General features: G+C 32.6%; 1 protein-coding gene across 1 annotated transcript in view; it reads right to left on the bottom strand.

Moving 5' to 3' along the window:
* The window catches only part of LOC138696618 (protein unc-13 homolog 4B-like), a 69,495-nt gene that overhangs the window by 11,988 nt on the left and 34,327 nt on the right, over positions 1-23,180 (bottom strand). The window contains exons 3-14 of the mRNA XM_069821804.1: positions 21,574-21,631; positions 19,651-19,762; positions 18,502-18,546; positions 16,956-17,088; positions 15,899-16,078; positions 15,498-15,719; positions 13,963-14,081; positions 13,526-13,678; positions 12,056-12,196; positions 7,432-7,483; positions 4,076-4,233; positions 1,984-2,191 (exon numbers count right to left, since the gene is read on the bottom strand). Of these exons, the coding sequence (XP_069677905.1) occupies positions 1,984-2,191; positions 4,076-4,233; positions 7,432-7,483; positions 12,056-12,196; positions 13,526-13,678; positions 13,963-14,081; positions 15,498-15,719; positions 15,899-16,078; positions 16,956-17,088; positions 18,502-18,546; positions 19,651-19,762; positions 21,574-21,631 (1,581 nt within the window). The remainder of the gene's footprint in view (positions 1-1,983; positions 2,192-4,075; positions 4,234-7,431; positions 7,484-12,055; positions 12,197-13,525; positions 13,679-13,962; positions 14,082-15,497; positions 15,720-15,898; positions 16,079-16,955; positions 17,089-18,501; positions 18,547-19,650; positions 19,763-21,573; positions 21,632-23,180) is intronic.

Below are 23,180 nucleotides of genomic sequence, written 5' to 3'. Positions count from 1 at the left end.
GTAGCCACACACCATACAGTATACGTAAGCTTAATATGAAATAAAATTAGAAAATCTATTTGTTTATCGAAATAAGTAAAAAGTACCAGTACCATAAACCTTGCTTACTATGTTGTAATATAGCCTACCTCTATCTGTCTAATGGTTTATAAATTTGGGAATGTAGTTGGGATGCACATAAACAGGCTACAAAAGAAATGCACAACAATAATATAGGCCTACAACTTGGATCGGGGAGAATCTTATCGAAATAGGATGTTACTTAGCATCAGTTTCTGGGATATGGGCAGATAAGAACCTAATCTGAAGTGGCCACATACCATACAGTATACGTAATATGAAATAAAATTTAGAAAATCTATTTGTTTATCGAGATAAGTAAAAAAATATCAAAACCATAAAACTTGCTTACAATAATTAGTATGTTGTAATATAGCTCTATCTGCCTAATGGTTTAGAAATTTGGGAATGTAGCTGGGATGCACGTAAACAGGCTACAAAAGAAATTTATCGGAATAATATAGAACTTGGATCATGGAGAATATTATCGAAGTTTCTTTATCATAAATAAAATATTTACCCTGTACTCTCTCTGAATACAAAAGTCACAGTATTTGTCAAGGATAAACAAAAGTTAACAAAAGGTATACATAAACAGGGTAGGCTACAAGAAATAAATTTGACAATCACATTCAGAACTTCAAAAAATGATTAGCTCACTACTGACAAACATGCACAACTGATCGAACTTTGCTACATAATAAATTATGAACACCACTAATGCTGAAAACTAGAACACCATTAGAAGATAGCTAAAAAACTATCCAACTAAGAAACCTTTCTGTACTCTCCGAAGAGTCGGCTAAATTGCATCTGTATTCTTAATTTTATCTCAGTTATTTTGTATAATTTCTGTTTATGGTTGGCTCAATAAAATCTTTGTCATTCTCAGTCATTTTGTAGAATATTTCAGTCTTTGTAATGTTTGTTATTTCTCAATAATATTGTGTAATTTCAGTCTACCAATTCATTTGTAATTCTCTTTTTAAATAATTGATTAAATGGCGATTTAACTCGTGTTATTTATTTATTTATTTATTTATTTATTTATTTATTTATTTATTTATTTATTTATTTATTTATTTATTTATTTATTTATTTATTTATTTATTTATTTATTTATTTATTTTTAAATCCACCACTAACAGAAGCAGGCTTCCAATTACAGGTGGCTTACACAGATTTATACACAAAATACATAATAAGAGAAAAAAACAAAACAAACAACACAAACGGAAGAAAGAAAATACATAATGGTAATAGATGCTAGAATATAATATTACAGTTAATATAGTGCCAAATGTCAATATAATGATGCAAAATTATTTAAAAACTAAAGTAAAAACATTATAATACACTTCTTCATAATTTAAATATCTAAGGAAATACAATTCTTTTTAATATTGTATGAAATTTTTCAACTGTTAAACTGAAATCTAATTGAGAATCACAGTTTAAAGACAGAGAGTTGTAAGTATTACACATAACAAACAATGGAGAGTTCTTGAATTATGTAAGCATGTGCGGCTTACGGCTGTTTCGGTGATACTTCACACCATCCTCAGAGCCTTCTATGTCTCGGCGTCATCTCAACTTCGCTGCCTGTTGTGTGGGTGCGTTCGTGTGATGAAGAGTTGTGTCAAATTGTGTGTGTGTGTTCTGCTTACATAATTAACACGAGTAAGATCGCCATTTAATCAATTATTTATATTCAAGTGTTAAAAGTAGTGTACGAAAGATTCAACATGGATTATCAAGACATCTCTTTTTAAATTTGTAATTTTAAAATTTTGGCAATGTCAGAATCTTGTATAGGTCCTGAATTTATTTATTAGCATAGATTACCAATTACAAATTCTTAGAAGTACCGGTAGTGTGGTACGAACTTTAACATTAAGAAACGCTTTAAAAGCTCATGCTTACCTGATTGACTATGTGAAGGATATCACAGGCTGATGAACTATATTTGGTCTCATTGTACATAGGAACTAAGTTATCCAATGTTACAGCTCTCTGTACTGCATGCATTGCTTTGTACTGTGAGGTAAACAGCCAGTGGATTACTCCCGCTTGGAACCACAGATGAAACTTGTTGGGAAGCAGGTCTGGCAAGCACACAGTCTGAGCTAACCTGTTAAATTAAACAATTGTACATAACAAAGTTTCTTCACCCTGTTAACTGAAATATGATATTGGAATAACAATAATTTTATAATGACTGTTACACTTTTACTACTTCTTACTAATTTTTCCAATAAATCAGTACGGAACGACGTGTTTCAACCAATCATTGCTGCTTATTCTATAATTTTTATCACCTCCCTAGCATTTGTTTTATTACCGCCCTAGCATTTGTTTTTATCACCTTCCTAGCATTTGTTTCTTTGTTTACCAACATAAGTGTACATTTTAAAATGATTCATGTTTATCTCATCATCCTTAATTAAAGTTTTTCTATGATTTATTTTTTTAATATTATTTAGGTTATGTTGTAGCTTCTGCTGTATGAGATTATGGATAGTCAAGTATCAGAGATTGTTTAATATACCGGTATATTGATAATTGAAGTGAAATGCAACTGTTTTAATAAAAGTGAAATTGAATCAACAAAGCCTTCTTGACTAGTAATCTTTGTATAGTTGGCACAACTGGTGACAAGAGAACAGCAGATCATAACACAGTCGCTGCCATCTAGCGGAATATTTGTAATGATAAGATGGTGCAATAATACACTTTCAAGACAGTTTAGTATTTTCGCAAAACAATTAATATTTTATTGTGTTAGAGTACTTTATTTATTCTAATCTTTTTATACTTTCTTCTAATCGTGTCAATTAAATCTCACTCGAGTTTTGATTTTTTCTAGATAAATCAAAACCTTTAGTGAGATTACTGTACAGCAGATACACACCGATTTATCGATATGAAAAAGCTCTGATAAAAAGGCAAAATTGAAAATAAACTTTCTCTGTAAGTAAGGAACATGTTATGCGCTATTTCTCAGTAAGTGTACGTAAGTGTTTAGAAAATTTCAGTTCATAACGTTACATCTCATCATGGTTTGTGGATCCAGAATTATAATTATTGTATATTTTGATTATAAGTTTTGTGAAAAATAACTAATACAGTTATGACTAAGATAATAGGGTAAGACGTTTTCATCAAGAACAAATCTTTTTTTCCTCACTTTTGTAATTGAAAGTAGTGGAAAGAGTATAATGTACAGAGTGTTTCAGAAATACCCGGCAAAATTTAAGGGTTGGATTCCACACATGTAGACGATCAAAAATGTTACATAAACATGGCTCCAGACGAACATAAAAAGAATATAAAAAGAATTGAGGATTGTGACATATGTAGATAAAAATGAATTGATTGAGAATTTAATGATGGTGACGACTATGACTATTATTATTATTATTATTATTATTATTATTATTATTATTATTATTATTGTTGTTGTTGTTGTTGTTGTTGTTGTTGTTGTTGTTGTTGTTGTTGTCGTCGTTGTTGTTGAGAACGACAATGGTGGCAGCACTGTCTGTGATAGTGATAACAGTGAGAATAGCGAAAAATAATTTATTTCTGGGAGCAGTGTCCTGATTTCTTTTTTTACTAAATTAAAATTTTAGAAAATCTGTGCATGTTACACTGATGTATATCAAAATAAAAATATATAAAAATATTTGCATTCCAGACAATAATTTGATGTTTTTATTGGAGTGATGAGCGTCTTGAATTGTTCCAATTGCTATTGCAAACATGTATAATACATTATTCTCATTTCTTTCTTAGAAGATACAACCATAGATGAAAATTTTCAAAAGTCTTTTAAAAAATATCCGTAATCAAAAGCCAATAGATCATGAAAGTGTATATTCTATCTAAAGTTCTTTCTGTCATGAAAACTTCATAACTTCATATCTCTTCCCCTATGTCGAGGACTAGAATGCGTTTTCTTAGAGTACCTACTAAGAATTATTTACACCATAAATATGTAGTGATGTTTACTTACGAGGCTAAGTTCTGTAGGCAGATGTAGAGCTCAAATAACAATGAATTAAGAGATAGTGGATCAACATCGTAAATGCCCTCTGCTGTATTATCATTGAACTTCAATGGCTTCATGGTTTTCCATACAGAGGTAACAACTGGTTCAATTAATTCTGAAAACTATCCAAAGAAAAATATATTAACATAATAATGTAGTCCATTATTTATTGCATAGTATAAATCAGTCAAAGAATACTTAACTTATTAGTGCTAACAAGTAAAAATATACACCACACACAAATGTAATGCACTCTAGCCGCTTATGTGTGCTCTTCAGGCTTCAAAGGGTAGATCACCGCCACATAATCATCCATAGTAAAAAGTTCCAACGTGTATATACAGGGTGGGGCATTGGAACCAAGTATTTTTAAAATAACTATAAAATAGTTAGTTTTTGTTTTCAACACACTTTATTGGTAGAACAACGTTTGTGAGAACATACCATTTCAATTATGAGCGAAAAATTACATCTGGCATGTGATGTCCGTCTGTGTTGACGCATTGTTGAAGCGCTGACGAAAATTGACCTCTGTTCTTTCTAGGAGATCTCTGTTGCAATACTTTTAATAAATTAATCGATTTCTATGAAATTTCGATCCGAAAAATTCTAACATATTCTTCAATTATGATATGGGCTGAATGTTAGTCGCTTCTTCTTTGTAACTAAGGGATGAAAAAGGTTTGAATTGTCTCAATGTAACGCACAGAGTTTACAGTAATTGTAATCCTATTTTCTTGGAAAAAGTAGGGACCGATGAAGCCAAACTGTCCCACCACGCACCAAACTGTTACTTTAGGACTATGCATAGTTTTTTTCGTGTAAATGATGCGGATTTTCAGCATCCCAATACCGAAAATTTTATCTGTTAACGGCTCCATTAAGACGGAAATGGGCTTCATCACTCATTGCAACCATCATGTTTTCATACTGCTTGTGGAGTGTATGGGTTTAAATGTAAATCATCATGCAAAGTCCGTCTTACCGTACGATTGCTGATTCCAAGTGCAGCTGAATGTCTATGAGCAGAAGGACCTGGGCAGCGCAGTATCGCTTGTCTGACTCAAAATTTCCTGGAGTACGCACTCTGCGTTGGAGGCCGGGCGGTTTATTCTTCAGTATTGCGCCTTTTGTTCAAAGATTGTTAACCCAACATAAGATTGTGTCACGCAAGGGAACAGAATCATTGCGATTAATAGTGAATCTGTAGCAAAATTCACGCGGTATCGCGGTCACCGACTCGCCATTCCTAACAAAATAATCATACGCAAACTTGCGTCCACTGCTCCATAATGCCGACTGCAGGTGAAATGCTATGAGCCACGGAATGGAATGTCACATGCCGCACGTCTCTCCCTTTCATAACGACCGAATATAAGCCATTCCAAAAACACTTGGTTCCCATGCCCCACCCTGTATTTTAAGTGTTTCAAATTAAATATTTCCTCTTCTTTCTGATAAACATATATTTGTGCTTAGAAACACTTATTTCTACCGCACACGACGTAATGGGCGGAAACTTTAAATGTGATATGTCTGAAGTATGGTAACCATGTTGCTACAACTAATTTGTGTTTTGTGTCTCAGTATTACATTCCGTATATCACACATCACAGAATATTATTATTTCTCAGTAGGCCTACGTTGGAAAACTTTATCTTTCTCAGTCACCGATGATTCTGTTTTTTTTTTTTTTTTTTTTTTTTGTGATGATACATGGGCTGGATATTCTAGGGATCAATCTCGCAAGGAAGGCGAAATTTCATCTTACTGCAGTTTCCAGGAAAACTATGGGATTCACTCAACTTCCTTTAAAATTGAGTATTGGATATTTTCGGGGGTAAAAGGAGCCATATTTAGAGCTATGATTGTTTGGCGTTAACACTATAGCGAAATGTGTTAAAAACTCAATTTTACGCATGAAAAATGCAAATATCTTAATGGAAATCCATAATTAAGTGAAATATATCTGCAAGTTTTCGCGAAATTGATAGAAATTCACGAAATTATTTCATAATCATGATTTTCAACAAAAAAAAAACATATTTTATGTAGAATTCGCACGAAAAATGATTCTTTCTCCCAAATAAAACGTGAAAATTTTCTTCGTTATAAAATATACAAGAACGTTTCTACATGTTTCATCGTTCAGCATTACATGCGTATGACATCTGACAACGATGTACGCATAGTTTCAGGGACTACTTCCTCGGAACAGCGCAAGCAGATAACAGTCATTTCTCTTTCCCGCCTTCGTGAGATATAGAAGGCAGTGTCGTCACCTCCTCACAGTCGAATGAAATTGAATTGTGAATTTAAGTAATGGTGCTAACAATTTTCTGTTAGTTTCAAAGGGTATGTTTCAATAATAGTTTTAAAAACGCTATATTATTATTTTTTTTTTTTTAGTTTTTAGAGTGCGCAAAATGCACGAAATTGCTTGTTTTTTACGAAATATTGTCCGAAATTAAACCATTTTATCACTGGAATCAAGGTAAAATAATCACTATACTCGTTTTTTTTTAAGATGGGACATGACAGTTAAGCGGCCGAGCTTGGAACTACAGTGTCATATTGCCAATATGGACTACCACGCTGCCAGCTGATGGAAGCTAGCAATTTTCGTTAAGATGGCTGACGTTAAAACATTCATCGACAATTGACGCGAAGGTAAGAAAGCAATAGAAAAATCGACAGAGAATCAAAGGTGAAACGTACCAATGCTAACATTGTGTGCACAATAAATGTTGCCAAGAGAGCTATTAAGCACTCGCCACGTGGGAAATGTAACTTTGGCAACACAACCGTTGTTACCATAGCAACAGGCCTGCCACGCTATGTGGCATTCAGTTGTTTTTTCCGATCGCAACGCTCCTGTCTTTCAAAAAAACAAGTATATAAAATCACACCTCTAAAAAAATTGCTAATCAAATATTGCTTTCTTTTAATGTCAAGAGCCAGAAAACGTGGAAGCTCTACTACCTTGCCACTTCTAGGCATAAATGGTGTTTACACTGGCTTATTTCCTCAAATAATTAGTTTAAGTTCTAATCGGTTATTTAGCATAGCAGTATGATCTGTGCAGTTGTGTAGCATCGCAAGGATTGTTGATAGCAAGATGGTTTTTAGGAGATGGGAATTTGAGGACTAGCCACGGAATTATCTGAGACTCGCCTTTAGGGAACATCTCGGAAAAACCTAACCATATAAACAGCCAAAACAGGATTCGAGCCAACCCACAAGCACAGCCTCACATCGCGAATCTCGCTTGCTGTACTGAGACTACAGATTTTACTCGTATTATTATTATTTATACTTACTTTTGCATCAGCTAATTTGTAGAGTGTAGCAGCATATGTGAAATGGAAATACCTGAAAAAAGTAATTCATGTATGTCTATAATATGCCGCTGATGAGTAACAAACATAATCATAATCTGATAATTAGATACTTATAATTAGGCTTGTAATGTTGGAGACCGATTACAAATGTTAACTGCAGCATGGTACATAGGCCGGAAAAGTGAGCCAGTACGAGGACATTGACTTGGTTCTGCGATCGATTACGGGAATAACAAAGTGCACGTAAACAAATCTGGACAGTTCTGAAAGTAAATATACGCTACATAGCATTACAAACATATATTTTTATATACTTTTCGTTATGTGCGGAAGAATTAGCATAGAATTATTTGTGGGTTTGTGTTTCCTCCTTTCTTTTCTTTTGCTACAATGCCTCTGTATATAATATCGCTTGTCACTTCGTATGTTTGTATTACATAATTTACATATAATGTTCCCGCTATTCACTTTAAAACACTCACCAAATTCCGCTGCAAAAATATGCGCCTGAGAACCTTTAACCTTTGGCATTATTATTCAGCAGGTACTCTGTTTACGCATGCTACAGTAGCGACTGGCGAACGGATTATTCAGCAGGTACACTGTTTATGTTTGCTAGAGTACTGACTGGTGAACGGATAGTCAACTTGAAACCACCGTAACGCATCCTACCGGTCCCAACATTATAAGCCTATTATAAATATGTGGAATATAGCCTACTTTGCTTTACGTTTGATTACGAGATTTTTACTAGTAGAATCCATTCCGGTTGTGTAATACTGTATACTCATTTCCATTTTGATTTTGCTTAATTGGACCTACTGAGTATTTTCGAGTAACTCACGAAATACAAAATTGGTCCTTAAATTAATTACAAATGAGAACCATTAGAATTGTCTGTATGTATTTGCATATGCACGTATGTGTATGTGTGTGTGCATGAGTGCGTGCTTTTTATTACTCGACCAAAACCAGTGAAGTCCTGCAGCCCGGAGCCGTGGTGCTACTGCTCCTGCGTTCGTAATACCGCATCGCGATAGTTCACATTACGCCTGCGGCTCCACTCGCCTTGGTCGAGTAATATCTAATTCATTTTACAATAGACTCAGACGTTAACCTAAAAGGAATTACTTTTCCATTTATGATGTAATATGTTTATACAAGAATATTTTCAAGCATAAACCAAACATTATCCACGCATATTTTTACTTAAACACTGTTTTAAATGATAGATTGATTGTAATTAAACTAGGATATGTAACTTTGTCATAATTTAATTTTAATTCTATATGTGCATTGTGCAAGACCGTATGTACGCATTAGCCCGGGCCCAAAGCGGAAAATTCGTATAGGCGGGCCCATGGACATAGCACTACCTAAATACGTGGCTGTGTATTGTATATTCTTTTGTTTTATTATATTCTTTTCAAAATTTGGGATAATTATAATTTTATTTATTTGTATGTAGTTCGACATGACTCATATCAAGTATTATGACACGAGTGAACATAATTTATGACTGCTGCTTACATAAACAAAAAAGAGAGAAGTTGAGAAAATTGACTGATAAAATAATGTAGCTAATCCTGACATCATTAATAAGTACAGTGTATTAAATTAAAGAAAAATAAGATAAAATGAATTATGTTTTAAATAACTTAAGTAAAACACCAAAGCAGTAATAATAATAATAATAATAATAATAATAATAATAATATATTGTCTGAAAATGCATCTTTGCACCATATATTGACTGCGTTTTAATTCCTATCTCTACTGAAACTTCTCGCAGTAGTAATTGTCAAAATGCCTTTTTTTTTATTTGCTGTGTTCTATGTCTTTTGTAATACTTAAACATTTTCAAAAGTTAATTATTTTTTTCCTAAAGGAGAATTGAAATTTCCCACAAAGTTTAAATGAGAATGCAAATACACTTTATAATAGGTTTGTTCCAGCACGGTTCGGAATCGATTCTGAACTTTCTGCTCCTGCGCAGTAGCTCAATGCGTGTTCCAACAAGACTTGAACTGATTCAGAATCGATTCTGAACTCCCAGTTTCTTGTTCGAAAGTGCTTTGGAACTCGTTCGGAACGAGTGAATTTTTTTTCTTTTTATTAAACATGCTCTATTGCAGTAACGCAATACTACACGCGTTTGGTTCTCGATTAAGACCAGGAACTGCTCACACATGCGCAGATGGTTTAATGTGAGGTTAAAACGTTTCGAGACTGGACAGGTTAAAATTTAAAAATAGTCGATCACGGTGTGATTCGGAAGGTGATAGTGATATACTTCATGACGAATTAAGTTCGAAAGATGAACATAATTTTAATATGAGAAGCACAGTCTAGTAGTATATACAGTCACGAAGCTAGAGTTGATGAGGGTACTAGGACCAATAGACTGTGCAGGTACTATTTCGCATTGTCTGTGATGAGACGATAGTAGCGATCCTAGTGGTTAGCAACTATCTATGGATGCATATTTCCTACGTATTGAGCTTCGTGACAGTATATACTAAACTCTGATGAGAAGAAATTCAGAAGGCCGTGAAAAAGCAGTTCAAGAGACGTTTCAACCAAAGACGTTTTATAGTTTAACCTAGACTCACTACGAGCGCTGTTCCTCGACCAAACATTGAACACTTTCGCGCATCTCCATCTTGAGGGTGAGTGCCATGTGACTACAATATGTTTACATTACAATTCCGCCTAATTTGAAATAACATAGAAGGTTATTCAGTATTATTGAATGTGTTAGGAGTAAGTGCGTATTAATTTAATCAATAGTCTGTGTATAGTGTTTATAGTTTAAATGAATCGTTCTCCTGTGTATACGTGAAATCACAGTGTAGGCCCACTACTGTGCTACATATGAGGCTTATACAAATAGTGTTTATATAATATTTTAATCATATTTATTTGTTATAAGTGAAACCATCGTGTGCTCTTGTGCTGCATACAACTGTACAAATAGTGTTCTTTTATCATTTTTTTTCATCGTACTCCTATATAAATTCCGTAAGTGGAATCATGGTGCATAATTGTGCCGCATACAACTGTACGAATCGACGTAAGAAGGATTCGCAAATTTCTTTTCACAAGTAAGTTAATTACATATATTGTATTAGGATACTGTAAAATGACTGAGAACATTAGTACATATTTATGGTGTTAATAGAAGAGAATGTTTTATAGGAGTAAGCGCAAACTTTCTTTTAGGTTTCCATTGCAAAAGCCTGAGCTTCTCAGTAAATGGTTGTCTGCTGTTAAATGCGATAAATTTATACCATCAATTCACTACCAGTATTGCTTTGCACAAGAAGATAGTTAGACAGCATCTCTCTAAATCAATTTTATTTATGAATCAATAAGTGAGTGTAAAATAAATCTGGTTAAGTATTTTCATACTATCTATATATGGCCTAGTTACAATATTTTGACATTCTTGCACATATTCGATTTAATAATAACAGTTGATGCATTTCCTTGTTTATTGAAATATTTATTATTAGGCCTAAGCAAAATGCACACAGTGTGCAAGATTAAGTTAATGTCCTAACTCGATTAATTACATATTTCAGGAACTCCATTGGTAAAGATTTGATGAATTGTGTAAATATGAATAGGCCTAATCACGAAGACAAGAATTTTTAATTGACAGTTTTAGCATAACAGCTTAATATTTGTTGTTCACAAAGATGACGATTACTGACTGACAGTTCCAGTTTCTCCAATTATTTGCTGTTGTAGACTACTATAGGAATGCAGGTGATTACGTTTCACTGTTTATATTTGTTTTTATCCTTGTTACTCTTTTAGCTTATATTCGGTTGTTTTTTTTATGGTATAGTAATAAATCTTAGTGTCTTTTGCGGTTGCGTTCTATCAGCATTACTTTTCGTCCGCTATTTTTCACGACTGCAAGATGCACACAATGTGCAAGATTAAGTTAATGTTCTCACTCGGTTATTGAAATATATTTCAGAAGCCCATCCTACGGATATGATGAATTATGTAAATATAAATACGCCCAAGTCACAAAGACGACGAAGATTATTGACTGACAGTTGCAGGATTAATATCTTTGATTATTTGATGTTATACCACAAGAATGCAGGTAATTACGTTTTACTATTTATATTTGTCTTTATCCTTGTTACTCTTAGGCTCATGTTTGGTTGTTTTTATGTTGTATAGTAATAAATCTTAGTTTGTTTTACGATTGCGTTCTATCAGCATTGCTTTCCGTCCGCCTCAAGATGGCGGCGAGCGATCGCTTCAATTTGGATCCAGTCGTATCTTCTGCGCAGCTGGCAGTTTGGGGACTTGGTTTCAACAACTTAAAATCTCGATCTATATAGTTCTGAGAACGTACACAACTGGTGCATGCGTCGAAAGATATTCGGTATTAGTTCATAACACGTTCTGAATTGCTTGTTGGATCAAACCTATATGGGGTAAAAGTATAATACTGTATTTAACTTAGGAATACATTAAGTAATAACAATGAGACTGTCTTACAGTGAGTACCAACTCTGCAGCTACTGTCAACATTTTAAAATGCGTTAACAAAATGCAAAGTACATATAAATATACTCACTGCTGGAATATTGCATCATGGTAGTCTATAGCTTTCTTCAGTGACTCCAACGCAGCATTGACCACCTGAAGTAGCCCTGTTATCTTCTCTTCCTCTTCTGTAGATTCATTTACCCCATGTTTTTCAATTAGATTAGAGAGCCTAAAATAATAAAAAATCGATCAGCTCCGCACAACAATCAGAAATTTTACATATATCGTCGGTTTCTTGGTAAAAGGACCAAGTCACATTCCAAGGCTTCCAAGCATTGTGAAAATTTAAGACATAATTTAATATTAAAAACTAATAATATAGCACGTTTACCTTCAAAATAACTTATTACTAACATCTAAAGAAGTACAGTTATCTTTGGATTGATCATTAAACCTTTAAATGCCTTTTCCCAACAATTTTGCATTTTGGACTTGGTCACTTTTACCAAGAAATCGACGATATTATTCACAGTAGGCTACAATACATTGCTTCGTTATTTTTCATTAATTTTCTGTACATTTTTTTATAATAGAGACCTTACCAATAATGTATTCAAATTCTAGGCAGAGGAAAAGGAACTGACTCTAGACTCTAGACAGAAAATAGCATCATTTACATTATTTATTTATTTATTTATTTATTTATTTATTTATTTAATCCACTCAACAATGTAATTACAGAGTAGAGAAAAAAATAACAGTAGTAATACATATAATAATGGTAATTTAAACTTAAACTTAAACAGTTACAATCCAATACTACTCAACAAATTATATCAAGCAAATATTACATGTAAATCTCGGTAAACAAAAGTATTTACAGTATGAAGAAACTTAGATTATATTAAAGTAATAAAGCCAGTGACGAAATGCAAATAACTAGTCACAGATTAGTAAAAATAATACAATAACTGATGAGAGACTAGACCTACGTTAAGTCAGAATTAGGAGTGAGTTAGTAATGATAATTGATATGAAATAATTTAAGAAAGAAGACCAAAAATACAATATGCAAACCAGTTAAGACCTATTTATTAGCAAAATACTTATGGAGTGTTTTGAACGCTACCGGTATTTATTTCTCTCAAGAGTGTGGCTCTATCCTGAAAGATGTCAATATTGCTCAGTTTATTATAGAAGGAACAGATTCTAAGAAGTGGAGAGTACTTATAATAAGATGTCCTAGCATAGTTTATATTAAATGTTTTACTGATGCTACAGTTCTCTCTTGGCACATGTATTGCTATCCTAGGCAGTAGATGACTATTTACAGAACTTGTTAATAAATTATGGAGGCATTTTATATCAATATTATTTCTTCTGTGTTGCAAACTTTCAAAATTAAAGAGACAAAAGAGATGAGTACGAAATACTACTTTCATTATTCCAGGAGGGATAGTAACCAAATTATTTAAGAAACAAAAATCTAATGAATCTTTTTTGAACACTCTCAATTTTGTTAATTTAGTTAAGTAAGAATGATAACAAAATATCCTACCATTCTTCTGCTCCTTGACTAGCTGTTTGAACAACTGCAGTTCGAATATCACTATAAGTCTGGTTTTCTCTCCTTGTCAGTCGATCGTGCAGTGCTGCTGGAAACAAGTCTATCCCATTTGGGGGACTTAATTCGGCTAACTGACTTAAAAGTCTGAAACAATATATATTTTTTAATATTTTAATCAGTGTTTATAACATTCATTGCAGGATATGTCCTTGTCGAAAATTACATTAAATAATACTCTACCAATATTTTAATAAAATTAACTTATTTTTGTTAAAGAACTTTAACAAGCAATAAAATATTAAAGACACGTTTTTAAAAGATTGAGAATAAAAATAACATTAAGTCTTAATAATTTACTCTCTCAACCTCACTTTCATTTTTAAAATCATGACCTGTATAAAAGTGTTTCTTAAAACCTTAAAACTTACATTAAAATGACGGTAGATTCATTTATAGTTTTGTTGCTAGATGTCAGTACTTGTATGCTCTTAACTCCAGAGAGGCAAGATGGTAGCAATGTGACAGTCGCATTCCAAAACAGTAGTTTCTGTAGACATACATTTATAAAACCATGAATAACACTTCTGAAATTATTCACCCGTTTCTTATAAATTTATTGGATTAAATTTAATTTAGTTTTATGAGAAAAAGCTAAGGAAATTAATTTTGTCGTTAAGCAGTTTTAGTCAATTACTGTATGGCGCGATGGCATTAAATGGTTGGAAATGTTCCTACAATTCGTGATGTGCCGAGGTCACAGGACAACCGTTGTAGACATTGCCAAAACGATGTTGAAACTCTTGCACACGTCCTGGAATCCTTCCGCACAGCGAAGCTCTGCGAAACGTTAGACACCATCAAGTACGATCTAATATATCCACTGCCCTTAAAGATGCCGACTACAACACCTTTGAAGAAGTACATGATCTTTGCGTCACTGGCAGCACACGACGTATAGATATGAAAGCTTTCAAGGAATCTACAAGGTCTGGATTCATAATTTATCCCACTGTGCATTTCGAAACGAATGGGGAAAAGCTGGAAAAAGTAGATAAGGAAAAAAAAAGTATATCTACAATCCCCACCATTCCCTATTACCTCCAAAACTACCTGCTAAAACAGTTTGAAGTAATCGAACTTCTGGTTGGAGCAAGAGTTACCACTACTGTCTTCAAGAAAGATGTGTTTAAGAGGCTTAGAATACCTACATCTATTATTCCGATTGTAATCTTAGCTGCATTGAAGAAATCAATTGCTCTACTAAAACATCACCTACATTCAAAATGAAACTAAGTTAATTAGCACTATTTACTTTTTCGTAATGGTTATATGTCTCTCTCTAAAACTACATATAATTTTACTAATCTAAAAATGTATTTGGAGCTCTGTATTTATAAGAGTTTAATTTGATAAAACAAAATCAATGGTTCAATAAACTTGTAAACATATTTGAGGCGCTCAGCGCACAAATGGTCCAACCCACAAAACTTCCATATTGAGTTTATTGCTTTAAAGAGCTCCTCATATTTTTCTCTTCAAAGTGTAAATCGGCCTAATCATCATTTCCAGTTTTTCCGTGAGATTTCAGCACAATTTTCGTTAGACATAAAAGAAAGCATGTCATTCTTATTTTTCGGAATAGAAGGGTAATAATATGATAATGGAAGTAATAGACTAATGACAAACAAGAGAGACAAAGTCAAAATAATTCCTGCACTAACATGTTCTTTGTCACAAACTCCATCATGAATTCAGATCTCTAGCGTGGAATGATGTTTTATACTTTTGCTTAAAGAATGTGAAGCAGTAAATGTTAAATATTTTTCAAACATAATATATTGGCACTAATCCAGATACAGTCTGAATCGAATTAATATATGATGTAAATAAATTATAACGTCTGAATCTGTAACAAATTGAATTAATGATTGTATAAAGCATATTGAAATTGAAACATGCTCACCTCTTCGTCGGTAAGCAAGTTGTCTTCAATGGATGTTACTAACTTCTGTAGTAACGAAAGGAAAATACTGAAGCTAAGAGGGTGCTTTGAATGGATGTTACTGAATTCAACCCACTGTGCCAGTGTTTCGGTTAGTTTAGATATTTTGCACTGGACTCGATGTTGAACTAATATTTTCTCTCCAGAGGATGATAAACTTCCATTCCAACTTTGGGGTTCCACCTATAAGAATAAAAGACTTATTGTGAAAGTATACATGAATATTTTTTAAATTAAAATATATTTATGCTTATATATTATGTAACACCATTTTCTGTTCTTGCTTTTATTTTGCTGACATGTGCTTGCAGAAAGTTCTATCATTACATTATCAGAGTATAAATGTAGATATTAGTACCAACCTTCAAAGACTTGAGTTCATGAAGAACGACATTCTCAATGAGATATCTATGTTCTTGGAATGCAGCTTGTTTGTTCTTTTCATAATGAAAAGTTAGACAGAGCTTAATTTCACCTTTCTTTTTTATTTTATTCTTTTTGTTAAAAGCGTATGATAGAACCTGTCCTGCTGCTGGAATGTCCTGAAAGAAGATCAGATTGCTTACGATAAATTAGATTGAACTGATTCTAATTTAGGAATAAATAATAATTTTAAGAAATTATGTTTAATTTCATTGATATTACATACCTAACACTGTCAAAAGGTGGTATACATATATGATGAGCTTTCAATATTCCTTAGTCTCTTGACTTGTGTATGAAAAAATCATTTTTCGGACCAAATTGGCATATTTATACCTACCACCTTCAAACTAAAAGAATCTCAAAGTTGTTATATAAGATTTATTTCTGTACTTCATAGTATTGCCTAAAAGCAACACTCCAGTTTTTCTTATTTATTTTTTCTGTGTGATGTTCATATCGCTCATTTGGTGCATTTGAATAGTGTATTAATTAATTTTGAAATTGTTTAAAATGTATATATTTTAAATTAAATTGTAATGAAAATTTATTTTTTTATAAGAAAGGAGAAAAATGCTTCGACTTCCTGCAGTCAAATGAAACCTCGTCAGCTTCTATGCGTGCCATACACCGATTATTTGACATGAGCCCTCCCCATCCCTTACTACAAATTTTAATTGATTGCAGTAGCTGAGTTTTGAATTGCGATCTTAGGCTTATATGTCGGCTATTCATACCTGACTTGTCTTAGACCACACAAACTGTCTAAACCTTAAGTTGCTTCCCCTTCCCACAAGTAAACACGACTAAATGTTTAAGTCAAAAGTGGTATAAGTTGTATAAAATTTATGCAACCGAAATTTGTTTTGTATTGTTGTATAAAATGTTGTATATTAGTCGTATATAGTTACTTATTATAGTTAAATTGCTGAAATTAATGTTCTGTATAATCATCTTTAAATAGAGAACATATCTAATCAATTGCACACAACTTACCTTTAAGGGAATATAAACGCTTCCCATCAACTTGTCTTGTCTGCTTTGAGAAGTAGGCGATGTGACGTCTTTCAGTGCTGATTTTATACCTTTTAGACCCTTTTTCTTCTTACTCTGATCTGATTTAAAATTCCTAAAAGATAAAATTAATCCAATTTTATTATGAAACTATTGTAACATATTTCTAAATTAGGAGTATTCATTATCTGTAAAACAACACATTAACAAGTTTAAAGTTGTTTAAGTGGAGTGTCTGAATACATACTTCAAATTATTATGTAAGCTACTATAGTTCCTTCGAACAAGTTCCTTCTATACTGTAAATAAATATCAGATATTCATTGAACGAGCATGTACAACACTGTAATACTGTTCTCCTCACATTGTCATGTTTAGTTACTGTACCTAAAGGCTGGTTCACAATAAACCAGGAACGGAAACTACAACGAGAACGAGAACGGAAATAATGTTAAAATAAATGTATTTAAATGTAAGCATTCACAATTGATATTGTGAGTTTTTATTTTATTTATGATTTAATTAACAATTCAAACAGAGAACGTAACGCCAGAATTTAAATGAAATTGTAAAATAAACATGTACGTGAAGTTGTCATTTATTAGGTAATTACGTGACACTTATTGAGGACATGATCTAAATTAAGGAATACATTTCCATAAACTCGTAAATTGGAACAATGTTTTGAGTTATAGCAGAGGCGTGATTTAGGGGAGGTCGGACAGTGGCAATTGCCCCTCCTGAGTTTAAGATTAAAAATAATAATAAACGAATAGTAAGCTGCTAAAAAAATGTGAGAACTATACTTTCGATATTAAAATATTTCACTTTTATAAACGATTAAGAAATAAAAGACAATCTAGTTAATGACTTTGCTCAAATGAAACCAAGGCGTTACCCTTTGTTGCATCATGCTGTAGTGGTTGTTGCCTATTGTAAATAAAAGAACAATTTTTAATTGAAATTAACATTTTTATCAGTAAAATATTTTGTGTTCATTTGTTCACACATAATCATATTAATAGCAAGTGCATGTAAATTAGGTACCGTATAAATAGGATAATAAGTTAAAACTAGGCCTGTGTGTGAGAACTGTAAATATACTGTAAAAAATAAACTATGATATGAGTCCTATTTGTGACTGAAAGTAATAAAAATATTTAAGAATTGGAGAAAGAAAAACTAACTTTAAAAATATTTTCAGTGCATTTGATATGATACAGACCTAAATCTTCCCCCCCCCCATTTTATAGTCAAATTTACCCCAGGGGTCAAGTTTACCTAAGTTTACGGTATGGAAAATAGTTCATTTCAGAATAAATAGGGAGGGAGTGTGCCATGCGATATACCCTACAAGGTCTTCCCTGAAAAATCCTGCGCTTTTCCAAGCAAAAATTGAAATGGTGGTTCTGGGTTAGAGAAAGTCTCTGTTCCTATATTATACTGTCGATTACTAGAAAAGATTAAGAATTAAGATTGCAGTACCGGTAAGTAATTTTAAACAATTTTAATATTTAGTCTAACTTACCAGACTTCGACACAAAGGACATCATCTGTTGAACTGTCTGTCGGCCTGAAAATAAATTAAACAAATATGAAATTTTATTCATTTATATAAAACTGTCTATCTACAGTATTGGTTCTCTCTACAAGATATTAAAGGTATTAAATTTTCAGTACAAAGAGAAGCGAAAACTATTACAGTTTCACAAAATAATTATTTCTTATGCTTGTACATTCTGTGTCAGATTGCATTGCATTTTATTATTTCCACAATTATAGGCCTATATCTGGCCGACATCTACGGCTGACCACTAGGATCCAGAATACAAAGCAAAGGTTGAATAAAAATAAAGTACAATTTGATTTTGGGAGAGAATACAAAACAACGATAAACATAAAAGTAAAGTACAATTTGATTTACGGAGAAACATGAGATAAAAGTACAATGAAGAATAATTAAAATGAAGTAAATAATATTATGCAGTGTTTATGAAAGTCATTGTGTAAAATAGACAATGAATCTCTCATTTCCATTAGAAAAATTTTGTTAATGTCCTCGTTAGAAAATTTAAGAGGAAGAAGAATGGTTTTGGTTAACTTAAATGAAGTTTCCCTCGCACCAAAAAGAAGTTCTTTCACTTCATATATATTAATATTCATTTTGTATCTCTCACTAAAGTGAAGAATACATGGATTGTAAATAGACTTCTTTTCGTCATTAACATTATTGTCTTGTAAGTAAGAAATAATAAGGTACCATATGTTGGTATACTGACATAAATCCAATTTAGTCCATAGTAGCGTAGGCTAATTGAAATATCGGGAAAGTATGATAATTTTTTTATAAAATTCGAGATTTGTATATTGTAAAGTTCTTACCCGTTTAATTTGTTTACATTTACATAAACGTACAAATTTTGAAGTATTATCACAAAAATCTTAAAGATTACATACCACATACTCATGTTTACAACATTAGAAGTACCGGTACGGGTACTCCAGCTTTTTTGTTTGTTTTATATACTTAATTTAATATAATACATAAATAACAAATATAAATGGGGACTGCAGTTGGTCTTCATGTATTGTATTCACTTTACAAACTAAAATGTAGAACTACTTGATTTCAGTCTGTTGTTACACCAAAATATAAAGGTTATAGTGAACTACTCACATCTGGAATTCCATATTCCATATTGGATTTAATGTTTCTGATTTTACTGTAGTGCTGTGTTGATTAGTGCTACTTGATGTCAGGTACAGAGTGCAGAATGGGTTACTGAGTCCTGTAAAATAAAGTACCGAAATTGTAAATACTCCAAGTTCCATTCTTGCACCCATATCTTTACAGCCTATGTGACGTAAAATGAAAACTACAAATTGTTTCTTTCTTAAAAATGAACTTAGAATTCGCTGTTAAATTATATTTAATTTAAATAAAACTTTAATATATTATTGTTATATATTGAGAATTACCATTTACTATGATGAAATCAGAGTTTCGGTCGGCTAAAGAAATGTCCCCTCCTCCTTTGCGGAAATTTGAAGTCTAAAATTTAATTTTAAGATACTTATGCAGAGATATCATTGCCCATTTACCCCCCCTGAGTTTAATATTGAATAAATTACAGGTAGCAATTGAGTAGTATGGGTACTACAAAAGAAAAAAATCAAGCAGTGTATTCATAATATTAAGACACTCGATATTTCACTTTTATAAACGCTTAGGGCTATATTCATAGATATTCTTAGCGCGGGCTTCCGGTGGATGATCAGCGAACTAACGTTTTTCGTATTCATAAACCAGTGTTAGCGATATATGATATGATATGATATGATATGATATGATATGATATGATATGATATGATATGACATATGATAATATGATATGATATGATATGATATATGATATGATATGATATGATATGATATGATATGATATGATATGATATGATATGATATGATATGATATGATATGATATGATATGATATGAATCCTGTACAAGTAACGAGTCGATAGCCAGGGCTAGTTTAGCACGCTCGTAGCGCGGGCTAGCGAAATGTCTATGAATAGCACCCTTAAGAATTAAAGAAGATCTAGCTAATTGAAATAAGGCGTTAGCCTTTACTACATTAGTGATTGTTACTTATTGCAGATTAAAGTACAATTTCTTTTCTTGCTAACTGAAATTTAAATTCCTTTATCAAAATTGTGTATGTGTTCGTTTGTTCGCAACTACGTCATTCTAACAACATTGTAATGTATCGTATAAATAGGATAAGAAATTGAGACTATGTGGGAGAATAGAAAAGTAATGCACCGTGGGGTAAACCTGACCATAAAATAAAAATAATTAAATCATGATATCAGTCCTGTTTGTGACTTAAAATAATAAAAATAATACTTAAGAAATAGAGAAGAATAATGAACTTCAGTGTATCTGATATAATATTTTAATTCTTTTATGATCAACTTTATCCCAGCGGTATGGAAACTAGTTGATTTCAGAGGACATAGGGAGGGACTATGCCACGCGATGTATCCTATAAGGTCTTTCCTAAAAAATGTTGTCCTCTCCAAGCAAAAACTGAAATGGCGCCCCCGTACTTCTGACAGATTTACGAAAACAGATGGAATTAAAAATTGACGAATCTCTTATTTTCAGTCATACAGAGGTCAGGTTAAATAATAATGTTTCTCTCTCTTTTTCTTTACTTAAAGAAATTTGTATTGGCATATATTTTAGCTATTATTTTACTCGTTTTTTTCTACATATAAATCAAGTGATCTCCCCTTTGTAAATTATAATCTATCCATCCGATGATATGGATGTTTATTTAGTGAGCAGTCCGAAGACTGGTTTGGAATCTCGTGACACTAATAAGGTATCACTCATGATAAAAAAGATGATGAATAGTATCCTGTATCTGTTATATGGAAGTAAAAAAGCATTATACTATTTGGAAAAATGTATCTTGTGGCTTAACTTTATTTCCTCTCCTCTTATTTGCCGCCTACAATTTTCGTGGAGGTAATATGAAATCATCGCCGAAAATGCTTGCTCAAAAGAAATAAATACAATATAACATACATACCTTTAGACTTGAGAATGTTAGCTTGAATCACCTCTACATTAAGAAGAGTTTTTGGTGCCTGAAATAATTTCAAATTGGTACAATATTATTAATTCAGCAAATTGATTAATTGATTAATAATAACAGTAGTAGTAATAATAGTACCTAATAGTATAATATAATATAATCATTATAAATAGATTTTCGGGTATTCAACTCCAACGTTCGGAACTACTCATACATACAGGATCCATCATCAGGGAAGATAGATAGGACTAGGGGGGGAGGGTTCGTTATGTCTGGAATCCCCAAAGGTCTATTTCTGATCACATTCACCGTGAAACCTTAAAAACGCAGAAACAGAAACTATTAAAATAGTCCTATAATAATATAATGTAATGTGATAAAACATATGATATGATGTGATATTATATGACGTGATGTGATATATAATAAGATATATTATGATGTGATACGAAAGTTGTGAGATAAGTCACATACGAATATATATATATATATATATATATATATATATATATATATAGGCTGGAAGTTAAATAACCCTACAAATTTTCTAATAGGGTATGTTGTATGTAACGAAAAAAGTGTAATACCATATTGGTGGAAAGTTCATAGTTTTCTCAGAAAAAAAAATTCCCCCCCCCCCAAATATTTAACACCTTATTCGGTAACTACTGCGAGTAAGATCGTGATTTTTTTTGTATATTTCGATATAAAATCTAATAAAGAATCATTTATCCCTCTGGCATATTTCAATAGCATGGACGGTTTTCGCGTAAATTTAATTGAAAATCCACAGATTTCAAGCCACTGAACAATGCAACCAGATTTCAACGTTGTAGTCAGAGAGAGCGAGAGAGAGTAGGGAGGCAGTTCACGTAGGCTGAGTTCGTTGACCTCTCACATCTGTATTACGAGGAGAAAGGGGACTGTGTTAGCGGCGATGTTGCCAGATTGCTGGAACTTCCAACTTAATTTTCTAATTAACCGTGCATTTAATCACAAAATGTGTAATAGGTTTTCTGTTCATTTAAGTGTATCCTATCGTCCCTTTCAATCTGGAGGACTATTTCACTTCCACCCTAATTAAAAAAATCACGAGGTCTGTCGTATGGAATCTATATGGTCGCATCACTGGGTGGCAGTGTGATGTATGATTATCGCACAGAAAGCAATATGAATTCAGTTGAGAGTCGACCACCGTGCCATACATCCATAGTACGAGTATAAGGTCGCATCACTAGATGTGAGTGTAATCGCAAGAGAGGGTGATGTTACGCGTAGTCCTAATGCGTAATGCTGCTGTAAGTCGACTGCCGTGCACAATAGATATGACCTGGTGGGTTTTTAGGGTGGGTATATGTGCTTTATAGCACATTCCAACTACCGTAATAAACACGAGTAGCATGATGCTGTGTCGTTCATGGATGTTTCATCCATACCTACTTTGGAGAATACGATATAATAATGAATTATATAGCCTATATAAAGATCAGGACTTAGCTACTACCATCCGACTACAAAAAATACAATGGGAGACAACCGAATACCCAAGAAAACACTATTGGAAGACCAGGGATCTCTGTATTGATGCAGTGTTAAAGGAT

The sequence above is a fragment of the Periplaneta americana genome, chromosome 3 (assembly GCF_040183065.1).
Source record: "Periplaneta americana isolate PAMFEO1 chromosome 3, P.americana_PAMFEO1_priV1, whole genome shotgun sequence".
NCBI classification, from domain to species: domain Eukaryota; kingdom Metazoa; phylum Arthropoda; class Insecta; order Blattodea; family Blattidae; genus Periplaneta; species Periplaneta americana.
This window is presented reverse-complemented; position numbering and strand designations above follow the sequence as displayed.